This window comes from Phocoena sinus, chromosome 1 (genome assembly GCF_008692025.1).
Source record: "Phocoena sinus isolate mPhoSin1 chromosome 1, mPhoSin1.pri, whole genome shotgun sequence".
Taxonomy (NCBI): domain Eukaryota; kingdom Metazoa; phylum Chordata; class Mammalia; order Artiodactyla; family Phocoenidae; genus Phocoena; species Phocoena sinus.
Genome location: NC_045763.1, coordinates 2,228,590 through 2,242,341, shown reverse-complemented (window position 1 = coordinate 2,242,341; position 13,752 = coordinate 2,228,590). Strand labels below are relative to the sequence as shown.

At 60.4% G+C, this 13,752-nt stretch overlaps 1 protein-coding gene across 5 annotated transcripts in view; it reads right to left on the bottom strand.

The window, feature by feature from the left end:
* Positions 1 to 13,752, bottom strand: part of TP73 (tumor protein p73) — a 67,235-nt gene that overhangs the window by 16,014 nt on the left and 37,469 nt on the right. For all 5 annotated transcript variants that reach the window (XM_032605971.1, XM_032605962.1, XM_032605982.1 and 2 more), the window contains exon 4: positions 3,235 to 3,483. In XM_032605971.1, the coding sequence (XP_032461862.1) occupies positions 3,235 to 3,483 (249 nt within the window). The remainder of the gene's footprint in view (positions 1 to 3,234; positions 3,484 to 13,752) is intronic.

Here is a 13,752-nt window from a genome sequence, read left to right as displayed (position 1 = left end):
ACACGGCGACCCCGCCGGCCATACTGCCATCTCATCCCGCCCCCGCTCCTGGCTACAGGTCTGCCTCCGGCAGCTCAGTTACCTGCTACCCGCCTCCTCCTGACTCCTGTGGGAGGGGAGGGGCTGTCAGAACCCTGGGCAGCGACCTGGAGGGGCCTGCGGGCCTGTGTGCGCAAGTACACGTGTACAGTGTCTGCGTGTGTGCACGTCTGCACATGTGTCTGCGCGTCTGCCTGTGTGTGCACGTCTGCACATGTGTTCGTGTTTGTGCATATGCATGTACGAGTGTTGCGTGCACGCATACGTGCACACACGCCTGTGAGCTGAGGGCTCCAGGCCCCTCTGCCCGCAAAGAACGCAGGCGTGAGAGCTGAAGTCAAGGGACACAGGTCAAAGCAGATGAAGCGCCCGGCACTGGGGGGACTCCCAGGAGGCCTTGGCCGAGCAGAAGCCAAAGACCCCATTAACAGCTGCGGCCGCTTGGGGGCTGCTGAGGGTGTTTTTCCTGAGCAGGAAGAGGAGAGAAGGCAGCAGTCAGTTTGGAACTGCACTTGAGAAACATACGAATTATCTATCAGTTACCAGCCGGCGGGCGTAGCGGGGCCGCGCACGGCACGGCGCGGAGGCCCGGAGGGCAAGCCCGGGCGGCAAGTCTGGGCAGCGCCCGCACAGCCAGGCGCCCAGAGCTGCAAGCAGGCGGGATGCCCAGGGGTCCCCGTGAGCCGGCCGCCTGTCCCCCACCCCGCCCCGGGCAAGGCAGGGAGCCTGCAGGGGTGGGGTCTGCTCCCAGAGCCGAGGTGCCACGAATCTCATTATGGATGTTTGTCCCACCTCCACCCCCGCATGGAGAAGGGCTGGGGAGGGTGTCTGGGCACAGACAGCTGCACCCTCCTCCTCAGCTCCGCTCGGCGAGCCCTCAGCGGGGGTGCAGGTGGAGGTGCCCAGGCTGGGAGGGAGGTGTCCACTGCTGGGGCACTGGGGGGAGCAGGGCTGGGGCTTGGAGACACAGCTGCTCAGACAAATGAGCCTTCCCCTGCCCTCTGGTGCGGCCACTGGGCTGCCTCCATCCTGGACAACAGGCCACTCCACGGGGCCACTTAGGGCCAGCACAACTGTGACCAAGCCGTGAGCCCCTCCAGCCCTGAGGCCACACACCTGGCAGGGGGTGGTGGAGGCAACCAGGAGGGGGCAGCTCCCGTCCCTCCCTGAGGACCAGCTCAGACCATCCCAGGTGCTCAAAGCCCCCCAGATGCTACAGACCCCATCAGCATCCTCAAACAATGGACAGGAAGGGAGCCAGGACCGCCCCCCCCCCCCCCCACCCCCCCCCCCCCCCCCCAAGCTGCCTACCAGGACTCCTATGGGGCCAGCAACTCAGGCCCTGATGACAGAACGTCAGTGAAGGAGGGACCGGGACCCTCCCCCTTAGAAGGGAGAGAAAGGGCTTAGGGAGCAAAAGTCAGAATGTGGAAGAGGGGTAGTAGTGAGCCTCCTGTCACTAGAGACGTGCAAGTGTAGGGATGCCTCGAGGGCCAGACCTCAAAGCAGGGGTGTGGGGAGCAGGACCCCACAGGCAATAAAGAAGCCCCTGCAGGTGCAGCTTTGGCTAAACAACCTGGTCCAGGAGGACCAGGCTCCGTGGCAGCCCACCCCCACCCCCATCATCCAAGAAAATAATGAAGATGCCGGCACCGACTGTGCTAAGCCCATCCCGGTTAAGCCTTATCACCTCCACCAATGGAGCGGTGGAGTGAAAATTCCCAGATGAGGACATCTGGGCACTGACGGGAGCAGATGCCCCTCTTGGCCACTGGAAGCCCTGGAGTCAGTCTGAGCCTTGACTCAGCAATGGGTCAGCAGCTGCGGGAGCCCACTGCTCAAGCAAGAACCAGAGACAGCTGCAGGGGGCCGTCCAGGCTGCCTGCCTCTCCGCCCCACCTCTGGCCACCCCAGGAGTGTGGGAGAGCCACAGCCTGGCCAGCAGGGCAGTGGGGACAGTGGGAACCGGTTCTCAAAGCGGCAGGACCTCGGTGTCACCAGTTCAGCACTCCCTCGGGGGCAGGAGGGAGTGCATCCACCCTGCATGGACTCCTTTGCTCCAGGGTCCTTTCCCAGGGGCCCGGAGTGATTACGAGCTGCTGTTCCCAGAGGAGGTGATGTGGCCCCATGGCCAGGACCGCCAGAGCCAGGCTCACTCTCCCCTCCTGGGGGCGGGCAGCAGACCTGGAGGGTCCTTGGCGCACCCTTTCCTGCCCAGTGCCCTAGGCTCCGAGGCAAGCCGGCCGTGTATCCGGGGGCCTTGGTGTCCCTAACCCTTTCCTCTGCCCTAGCGGGGACATCACGCAGCACCTTCCTCTCCCCGCCGCAGGACGGACAGTGCAGTTCAGTGGTTGGGAGCACAGCCGCGGGAGCCAGCCACCAGGTTCCCATGCCAGTGCCCCCACTTACCACCCGCATAACCCTGAGCAGGCCACTGCCCCTCCCTGTGCCTCGGCGTCCTGGACTCTAACGTGGGACAATAGTAGATTCTACCTCGTGGTTGCAGGCAGCTTCAAGGGTTTACACAACCTCAGAGAGCTTAGGGCAACAGCAAATCACAGCTCTCGGGGAGCAGCCGTGGGTGTGTGGGATGTTATCAAGCTTGGCAAAATCTCGACCATCTCGACGGGGGGTCAGATTGTTCCCAAGGGCACGGTGGCAGGACCTGGGGTCCGCGGCACTGTGGCTCCATCCCTGACACCCATGCTTGGAGATGACAGCCCAGAGAGGGAGTGGGCAAAGCCGAAACCCGCCTACAACAGACACTTCTGGCCAGCCCTGCACTGCCTGGAGGAGGTGGCCTCCGTGGGCCCCGGCGCCAGCCTCAGACAGCTCCAGGTGTCAGAGCTGTGAGCCTGCTGCCCACCCAGGACAGGATTCAAGCCAGAGCCCCCACTGAGCTCGGGGATGCTGGCCAGACAGTCCTCGTGAGAAGGGTCTGCCTCTGTCTTCGCCAGGGGGAGGGGCATGTCCATCTCCTCTGGGGCCCTGTGGGAGGCTGGCCCACTCTGGCCACGCGGCCGTCCGAGGGGCGGGCACGCCCAGACTGTCCGGCCCCGAGACCTGCCTCCCGGCCGGGTGGGAGCCCTGAGCGGACACAGATGTGCACGGTGCCATCCCTGGGTGCCAAGGTCGCGGGCAGCCCTCCCCACCGTGTGCCCCACAGGTGACCGCCGGAGCCGGGGCGCCACTCACCGTCCAGGTGGCCGACTTGGCTGTGCTCGACTGCTGGAAGGTCACCTCGAAGTGGTGCGGGCCGGGGTAGTCGGTGTTGGAGGGGATGACAGGCGCGGGCGACATGGTGTCGAAGGTGGAGCTGGGCTGCGCGTAGGGCGAGTGGGTGGGCACGTTGGCGCTAGCGGCGTGCTCCGGGGCGTAGGGGCTGCCCGGGGCCGCGCGGCTGCTCATCTGGTCCATGGTGTTGCTCAGCAAATGGAACTGGGACTGGCAGGAAGGGGAGGAGGGAAGGGGGAGACACACAGTCAGGCTGGAGAGTAGAAGCCATCCCGTCCGGGAGGTATCCTGTTACAGGAGCCTTAAAGGGCCAGCAGCTCAGTCATCCCAAATATTTCCTCGGGGGTTGGGGGGGGCCCACTTGACAGGTCACTACTTGTGTTGGGATAAACTGACATATTCACCTCGCCCTCCCCTCTCCATCAGCCTCCCAGTGCCTGGGCTCCTGGGGCTCCGCCGAGCACACCTGGAGGGGACCGGCCTGCGGGGGCTGGGGGGGGGGGGGCGGCTCCCAGCCCCGACTGACACCCTGGGTGCCCGGCTGCACTCCCCAGGGGCAGCACCCGGCCCAGGGAGCCACGCCTCCTGCTGTCACCGTTACAGCTCCAGCTGGGGAGACCCCACCCCCGGGAGCAGGGCAGAGGGCGGCCCCAGAGCGCAGGGTGGGCACACCCCAGGCTCCGGTGCAGGGGCTGTCTGCCCAAGAGGCTTTGGGAGGCCAGATGTGGCCCCTCGGTCCAGCCCTGTAGGTGGTGGGGCAGAGCTGGGGGCTGAAGGACGGTGGCTGAGGCCACTTGCGAAGGGCCCCTGTACGACAACAGGCTACCTTCACCCACCCGCACCTGAACGACCCCCAGCTCCCCCTGCTAGCAGCTCTGCCTGGTCCACGCCCTCTGCCCACCCCAGGGCACTGGCAGCCTAGCCCCCTCCGGGGCCACACACAGAAGGAACAGGAGCTCTTCGCCTCACGGTGTGGGCGTGTCCCCTGGGTCACCCTCTGTGGGGTCCGGACCAGCAGCCCCTGTCAGGAGCTTAACGGAGGCCCCAGCGAGGAAGGGAGGGGGCGGGCACGGGCCCACGCTTCAGCGTCTTGAATCCAGGGCAGAGCAGATCTCCCCTGGAGGGCTGGCAGGGAAGACCCACCTTCGCAATCCGGAGGCTTCCAACAGGAGGGTGACACAGTAGCTGACACAGGCCGGACCTGCTCTAACCGCAAATGTTTAAACAGCTCCTCTCCTTGCCAGCCAGGCTCGGAGGGAGGGCGGGCGCTACTGCCCCCGATGTACAGATGTGGAGACTGAGGCTTGGGGTGGGGATGGCAACGCCGGGGTCCATGAACTGGGGGACTAGAGGGCCTGGAGTCCCCTAGAGGGGTGGAGGGGAGAGGCAGACCGGACAGCGGGCGAGGGGCCCCTTTGCTCTGCACCCACTTCTGAGAGGCAAGCACTCTGTCCCCTCAAGTTCCTTGGATGGTGGGGAGAACCCCGGCCGTGGGGCAACCCCAGTGCTCAGCTCCCTCTTGCACGTCAGGAGGGTTGGGCTCCATAACCCAGAGGCCCCTGCAGCTCGGCACCCCGGAGGCACACCCGTGTCCACATCACGGAGCCCCCCGGGCCCCCTCCCGACCTGGGGAGGGAAACCCTCTCCTGAGGTCTGCCCAGCCTGGAGGAAGCTCAGCACAGGTGATGACCGAGGGGGAGGGAGGTGACGGGTGATGGATGACAGGCAGCTGAGTCTTACCAAAGCCACTTCCCGCCCCCCCCCAGCCCCGTTCCTCCTGCCCCCACCGTGCCTCCCTCAGATGCTCCAGCCCTGACGGCCAGCTGCCACCCAGTGCGGATCAGCCGTCAGGCCCGACCCCATGCCCTCCCCGTTGGGGACAGCCAGACTGGGCAACGCCGTCAGGGTGTTGGCACAAGGCCCTGGCTGAAACTGCCATCTGACAGATCCCTTGGGTGGCTCTCAGGCTTTTCTATTTGAACCTCCAGGACCATTCCCCCCACCTTGTAAACCTAGGGCCCCAACACCAGTGGGATGGGGGCCCCCTGCCGGGCAGACCCCACTTCCCCACCCCACTAAGGCCACCTTCCCTGGTCGGCGGTCCCCTCAAAGGCCTTCCTAACCTCCTGAGCCTCCACCTGGAAGACGAAGGAGGCTCAGTGCCCACTGCCTCGCCTGCCTTGCAGGTGGATACACAGACCGCCGAGTCCGTGCCACGGAATATTATTCCTCCACCATCAGGAAGAGACAAACTACCGACGCTACAGCCCGGAGGAAATGCAAAACCACGCCACACGAAGGCGCCCACATGCCATACGGTTCCCGTTTACATGAAAGTCCAGGGATGGCAAACCCACAGGGACAGACGCAGATGGGGGCGGCCAGGGCTGGGGTGGGGCTTCGGGGTGACAGCTAAGGTGCAGGGTTCCCTTCTGAGGCCATGAAAACGCTCTCAGATGGACTGTGGTGATGGGTCCATATACCTGTGAATTTTTTAAACTGGAGTAGAGTTGATTTAATGCTGTGCTAGCGTCTGCTGTACAGCAAAGCGATTCAGTTACACACACACACGCACAGTCTTTTTCATGTTCTTTTCCAGGATGGTTTATCACAGGATATTGAATATAGTTCCCTGCGCTCTACAGTAGGACTTTGGTTTTTGTCCACCCTGTAAATAATAGTTTGCATCTGCTAATCCCAAACTCCCAATCCTTCCCTACCCTGCGCTCCCCACCTCGGCAACTCTAAGCCTCTTCTCTAAGTCTGTGAGTCTGTTTTGTGCATATATTTTAAAAATACTGAATTGTATACTTTAAGTCGGTGAATTGTGTGGTATGCCGATTATAACTCAATAAAAACAACTGAGGGACCCGGCCAAGCCTCACCTCTCCTGGCCCGGGCCATTGTGGGTGTGAGGGGAGTGACAGCCAACGCCTCCAGAGGGCCCGGGTGGGGGCCCCACGTGCTTTCACACCCCCTTGCTCCAGGACGGCACTGCTCTGCGTCCTCCCCACTGGACTTCAGACCCGACAAGGACAGACCTTGTCCCACGGGTCATCAACGTACCCCTGCACGGGCACAGAAAACGTGGCCAGTGTGAACTGAGCTGTGCTGTGGACATAAGGGCACAGACTCCAAGGACTTAGTGCCAATGGAAAGAATAGAATAAAATATCTCATTCACAATTTCCTATTGATCACTTGCTGAAACGAGCATAGTTTGGGAAAAGCAAAATAAATTCTTGAATTCTTTCCACTGTTTCTTTTCACCATTTTAATGTGGCTACAAGAAAATGCAACGTTACATGTGTGGCTTGCATCCCGTTTCTACTGGACGGCCGCCACTGGACAGGGTCCTCCCTCAGTGGCCAGTGAGGGACTCGCAACTGTAATTATTGCTATTGCTTTTATTATTATTAATTATTAGCACGTCCTTTGGGGTTGTAGTGCATTTCTCATTACGGAGTGGTTACTCAGGAAGGTTGCTGAATGAGAGAGCAAGTGGGCACAGGGATTGAGGGATGGAGGGATGGATGAATGGATGGATAGACGGATGGATGATGGATGGATGGGTGGATGAATGGATGGATGGAGGGAGGGAGGGAGGGAGGGAGGGGGGAGAGAGAGAGGGAGGGGGAGGGAGGGAGGGGGGAGGGATGAATGGCTGGATGGAGGGAGGGATGGATGGATGGATAGGTAGATGCACGGGGCAGCAGGATGCCCCCCACCCCACCATACAAATGCCCAGGAATGAGGACGGGATGTGAGCCTGCTTCTCCCACTTGCAGGAGGCTGAGAACCTGGTGGGTCCTGGGGGGAGGGGTCCCAGCCTGCCAACCCAACCCCCAGAGATCTCCTTTCTCTTCTAGGTGATGAGCACGACCCCTCTGGAGGGTCTTCCCTTTCACTCCACCAAGGGCTGCAGGGAGCCTTCCACATCCCTAGCAAGGACAGCCCAGCCTGGGGTTTCATGTCTGTCCCCCAGGGTCCATCCCCAACAGGAGGACGGCCCAGGCCAGCAGAGCAAACTGCCCCTGCCTCCCAGTTCAGGGGAAGGGGGAGGCAGCCCCACGACGACAACCGTGTTCAGGGGAAGGGGGAGGCAGCCCCACGACGACAACCGTGTTCAGATTTTAACTTGTCCACATTCTTTACAGATCTGAGGCGAGTGCCAGGGAATTAGTCATTGAACCAAAAGGAGCAGGGCTGATAGGATCTCCACGCCCAGCAGCCACAAAGCAAGAGGGAGCCTGGAGGCTTCCAGCGGGCCAGCGGCCCACCACAAGGAGTCCTAATGGGATGTGGGATCGCTGCATCCCTCATCCAGCGAGGGTCTCATCTCCTCTCCTCTCGCTCCAGCTCTCCAAGGTGTCAGGCTCAGGGGCCTCCTGTGGTCTGGGGGCCTGGGAAGCCCCCCTTCTCTCCGGGAGCCTGATGACACTAGCCTTGTGCTGGGCGGATGCTGTCGGGGCAGACCGCCAGCGCCGCTCCTTCCCTCCGTCCTGCTTCCCCAGGGACACCCCTGCCCACACCCGGAGAGACGGAGAGACAGCAAGACAGCAGAGACGTCTGTCCCCCTGGTTTCCCTGAGGCTTTGAGCGCAGATTAGGAAGTGTTGCATCCTCACCTTGAAAGGCCCTTCCTTCCCTACCCACAGGGAACTTTGCGTTTCCTCCCCAGCCAGGCAGGGAGCTTTGCTGGGGCCACCCCCACCCAGACCCAGCTGCTAAACAGGGGAGTCTGGACCCCAGGGGAGGCCAGCATGGAGGCCAGTGTCGTGCCCAAGGCGGCTGCACCCAAGCCGGCAGGGGTAGGGGTTCTCCAGAACCAGAGGCCCCCGGAAGCTGAGATGAGACCCACTTGGCAACAGGGAGGAACTCAGGCAAGACCAGGGCGTTTTTGGTTTGTTTGGCTTTCAATAAGAACTCCCAAGAGAGTGGGCTGATTGGGGCACGCCTGGCCCGCGGCGGCCCACATGTGCCTACATGCGCGCGCAGGGCTCCTGGGCCCGACCCAAGGAGGGCCGCAAGCGAGCAGGAGTCGGGAGCCAGAGGGTGGCCTCTCCCCAGCATCCCCGGAAGCGCCAGGCCTGCTCTGAGCCTCGGAGGCCCCTACGCCCAGTACGCTGGGCTGGAGTTCTGGGAGGGTGTCTCGGGCTTCCCTCTCAGATCTCAGTGCCTCTGGCGGAGCAGGACGGTGCCCTGGGGACCCCTCTCTCCAGCCCCTCCAAGGCAGTCCATCCATTTGCTCCACAAACTGTTCTGAGGCTCTCTGTCAACTTAGAGCCAGATGCTGGGCCGGGGGAGGGGGATCAGACTGCCCTCCCGGTGCGGGCCGTGTGCAAACCCACACCGTGTGCCTGGGTTTATGTCCCAGCCTCCACAGGGCAGCCAGGCTTGCTCCTGGGGTCAGCGTCTCTCAGGCAGGAATCCAGAGTGGCCTATTTTTGCTCCATGTCAGGCAAGGGCGCACCTTAGGCCCCTCTGGGGGGCCATGTGCACACGTGTGCTGTCACGCAGGGCCCAGAACACACGCGCGGAGATGGGGCGCCGGGCTTAGACCTCAAGTGTGGCCACCCATCTGCAGAGGGAGGAGGCTGAATGGGGCGGGGCTGAGGGGGTCCCGCCCCTTTACGGACATCCCGCTGGGCCACTGCCAAAGCCTCCGGAGTCCCAGGGAAAGGAGGCTTCCCGAGGAGCTGCGGAGAGAGGTCCAAAGGGGGCTGCCCCGGGGCCTAGGTCCCGCCCACCCCCAGCCCCGCCACCATGTCCCCAGCCCCCAGCCTCAGGGGCCTCTTGCCCAGTCCCTGCAGATCTGCTGCGGGCCTTCCCGCACACAGGTTAGCCCCAGACTGGACGCTCAGAAACTCCAGGCTGAATGAACCAGACCCTGGAACTCCCAAGTAGGCCCCCCGAATCACACAGGCCCACTGTACCCACTCCTGTGCTGGGCGCACTCTGTAGCCCAAGGCAGCTCCAGCCCATGGCAGCCCTTCCAGGAGACCCTCGTGGCAGTGACCACACTGTGCCAACCGGCACCCCTGCCAGTGCGCAGGGTCTGGCCAGCTCCCCGTGAGGGCAGGGAGGCGGCTCCCCGGCACCCTCCTCTGACCCCCACAGATGGCCGTCCCAGCCAGCCTTCTCCAGGGCCTGGGCTCTTCCCGCTTCACCAGGTCGCCCCTTTCGCTGTGAGCTGGATTTTGTGGGTTTATTAGTATCCCATTTTATGTGATTATCTATGTAGAATTTGTAAACCATCTCAAATGATTTGGGGGGATGTACCTGGGAAATAAGCTGTCTTTGACAGTCTGTGTCCCCATTCCCTTCTAATCTCTAGCCTCCCTGCATCCATGACCACCTTCAGCAAGGCTCCAGGACGCTAAGATTAGACAAGGACAGTACAGACGGGCTGCGACGCACAGTCAGGGGACCCAGCACAGATTTACATTTAGGTACCACAAGTGCTCTCCGGAGTAAAACTTATTTTTTTTAGTAAACGTGGTAACAGAAAAACTTGTCAGTTAAAATTTAAAACGACTCTGGTTATGTCCCCAAAGGCTTACGGTTTCAGGCTGCCTCACCCAGTGGAGGGGACTCGAAGCCAGGCCAAGCAGGGGCAACTGGGGAATGCGGAGCTCAAACACTGGCTCAGGAAGCATCTGTCTGTCCCGGCCGCAAGGACACAAAGATTCGAAAGACAGGACTCTCTCGCCTTTGGGCAGTGATAACAGCTCCCAGGAAGCCCCAGTTTCTGGCCTCCTTTCGACATTGCAGGTCCATACACAGGGCCTTTTCTCGTGCTAGTCACTTACTCCCAATACTGTCTCTCCTACCTGTACCACCTCGCAAGGATCACCTCCTCCCTGAAGCCACCCAGGCTCTCTCCACCTGTTCTGGTGTTCAAGGACTTCCTCTGCTGCTTCTCTGGGTTCAGTAACACGATGATGCACACCCATGTGGGTTTGCATCCGTGCCCACCTTTTACCAACGGCTTCTGTGAGGGCCCAGCAGTTAATACACTAAGAAGCCGAGAATGGCACCCGACACACGGAATGCATAGACATGTCTGCTGTTGTTCCTACCGGCTCCCTCTCCCCCTACCTGCCCCCAGGTGGGCATGGGTGGCCACGGTCCTGGGAGCTACCACATGCATGGCTATCACAGAAACACTGGTTCTGGCTCCTTCTTTTCTAAGCCATGGGACGGCCAGCTCACTCATCTTGCATTCCTCTGCATTTCCGGCAGAAATGGAGGTTTCACGCTTTTAATGTTCTTTCAAGGTGTGGTCAGAAGACCATTACTCAGGGCGCCCGCCCAGGGATCTGAGGGCCCATCTCGGGTTGGGGGGGGCCCCCTGGGAGGTTTGACCTTTTCTGGCAGCCTGGGCCCATGCCCCCCCCCCCCCGCAGTGCTACTTCAGTTCAGCAGAGAATGATCCAGTAGTTCATAGTGCACCCTTCCCTCCACGCCCAGAAAGGATCAGGAGGGACTCAGCAAGGGACAGAAATGACAGGACAACTCGAAAGCGCAAAGGAGGCTGCCCGGCGGCAAGGGCAGACTGGCAGCCAGCGTGAACAGGGACCCAAGATGAGACACGTAATTACAGAATCCCCACCGTCCAGGGAGCAGGGTCGGGAGAGAGAAACCTCTCCTCAGCAAGGAAGCCCCGAGCTCAGAGGTGAGAGCCTCCTGCTAAGCTAATTTCTCTCCACCAGAGTGTACAACCCATCCAGACACCTTCCTCCTATTCCAGCTCCTATTTCTGCATTAAGAACCTGCTGAGTGTCCAGGACACCTGCAGCTCACACGGGCAGCTGTCCAGCCGTTCAGTCCATGGTGCCCAAAGTGTGCACCACAGCACGACTGCAGACCTTATCGGAGCCTTGAGGACAGCCAGCGTGTGAGGCGAATCTTGGAGAGAGAAGTGGCACGGAGCGCTTGCTAACCAGGAGCTCCTGTCCCCACAGGAGCCAAGCTAGCTGGCAGTGGGCGGTGAGGGGAGAGGACCTGCCTCTGGCTCTTTAAAATGGGCCCCCTTCTGGCAGAGGGCAGGCTGGAGGGGGACAGTCTGACAAAGAGCTGTCCCCTCCCCGTCAGGCAGGGATGAAGTTCCGCCCTGTGGGACAGCGCTCTGGTCCTGCCTCCAGGGAGTGCTGGGGTCCCCGCCCATCCCAGGGCACCCAGCCACCATTGGCCTGTTCCAGCCCTGGCTTTTCCAAGTGACCCGGCTGCATGGCTTGGCCACTGCCTACTCTGTTCTCGAGAGGAGGCCAGGAGACCTGGAGACAGTGGCCAAGCAGCAGAACGCTTGCCCCCTGGGTCCCAGGGCGCCCATGCTGCCGCTGGTTTGCCCGTGGGGCTGGGTTGGGGCTGAACTGCTGGATTCTAGAGAAGCCAGGAGTGTCCCTGGGGGGCACTTTCCGGGACTGCACCTGTGTCCCTGCTCCTTCCAGGAGGGTCCTGTATTTTTTTTTTTTTAATAGATGAAAGTTGGACCTTTGTTATTGCATAAAGGGTTGGGTCTTTTTATCCCTTTCTTATGAAAGGGCTGGAGATGTTATTTTTTTGGTTTGGGTTTTTGGGGTTTTTTGGCTGCGTTGGGTCCTTGTTGCTGCATGTGGGCTTTTCTCTAGTTGCAGCAAGCGGGGGCTCCTCTTCGTTGCGGTGCGCGGGCTTCTCATTGCGGTGGCTTCTCTTGCTGCAGAGCACGGGCTCCAGGTGCACGGGGTTCAGTAGTTGTGGCACATGGGCTCAGTAGTTGTGGCTCACGGCCTCAGTAGTTGTGGCACACGGGCTTAGTCGCTCCGCGGCATGTGGGATCTTCCCGGACCAGGGCTCGAACCTGTGTCCCCTGCATTGGCAGGCGGATTCTTAACCCCCGCGCCACCAGGGAAGTCCCAGCCTGTGCGTTTTTAACAGAGGAGGGTCCTGCGAGCAGCAGTATTTAAGGTTCCACCAGACTGAAAGGAACTAAAGGATCAAGGTTTGTCTTTTTTAATTGGGGGAGGGGGGCATCCCTTTTCCTCTGGCCGTAAGCCTCCAAAATAACTGTCCACGCCTTTGTGAAGCCACAGCAAATGCTCCACGGCCACCCTGGCTAAACGCGTGCAGTATCTCACACCCTTGACCCTCAGCTCTTTCTAGAAGCTGAAGCAGGTCTCCCCGGCTGCTCTGTGCAGAGCCAGCAAGTTGGCGGCAGCTGGCCTGGGCTCCCCGCTAAGGCTCCTCTCACTCTGGGACCTCAGCCAGGCTTACAAGGATCAGGCAGGGGACCCTCGAGACCCCAGAAGGGGAGGCCCGGCTGCCGGGGAGGTCCTATCGCTGTCCTCCACGCTTTTCCTGAGACCCCTGACAACGGGGAGTGAGGATGTTTCCCAAAAAAACCCCAAGAAGCCCCAATGCAGCTCCAAGCAAAATCTACCCGTGACCTTCCCAGATGTGCAAGGTGGTGACCTACCAGCCTGAAGCTTCACAGTTCCTCCCAACTCCCTCCCTCCCTCCGTCCCTCCAGAGCTTGCTGGGTCCCAGCAGACATGCCCATCCTGCCTACCCCTGCGCTGTCTGTTGCACCCCACTCCCCCTGCGGCCTGAAGCACCCACCATGCATCTAGCACTGCCCCAGGGCCTGCAGAGTGCCCTCACAGCCCTGAGGGAACAGGCTCCAGGCTGACCCCCAAGGTCAACCTCTGTGCACCGGTATTCAAGCTGCCCAAGGCCCACTGCAAGGCCTGGCTGTGTGGTCCAGCAGGGGACCTCTTTGCAAAAATTGGAAATATGGTAAATACAGTAAGTCCCCTACATAACGAACGAGTTCCATTCCAAGGGCGCGTTCGTAAGTCCAATTTGTTCGTTAAGTCCAACAAAGTTAGCCTAGGTACCCAACTAACACAATCGGCTATATAGCACTGTCCTGTAATAGGTTTATAATACTTTTCACACAACTAATACATAAAAAACAAACACAAGGGACTTCCCTGGTGGCGCAGTGGATAAAACTCCATGCTCGATCCCTGGTCAGGGAACTAGATCCCACATGCATGCCGCAACTATGAGTTCACATGCCACAACTAAGAAGCTGGTGAGCCGCAACTAAGGAGCCTGCCTGCCACAACTAAGACCTGGTGCAACCAAATAAATTAATTAATTAAAAAAAAATAAAAAGTTTAAAAAAAACAAACACAAAAAATAAAGAAAACATTTTTAGGGCTTCCCGGGGGCGCAGTGGTTGAGAGTCCGCCCGCCGATGCAGGGGACACGGGTTCGTGCCCTGGTCCGGGAAGATCCCGCGTGCCGCAGAGCGGCTGGGTCCGTGAGCCATGGCCGCTGAGCCTGCGCGTCTGGAGCCTGTGCTCCGCAATGGGAGAGGCCACAACAGTGAGAGGCCCGCGTACCACAAAAAAAAAAAAAAAAAAAAAAAAAAAAACCCCACATTTTTAATCTTACAGTACAGTCCCTTGAAAAGTACAGTAGTCCAGTACAAC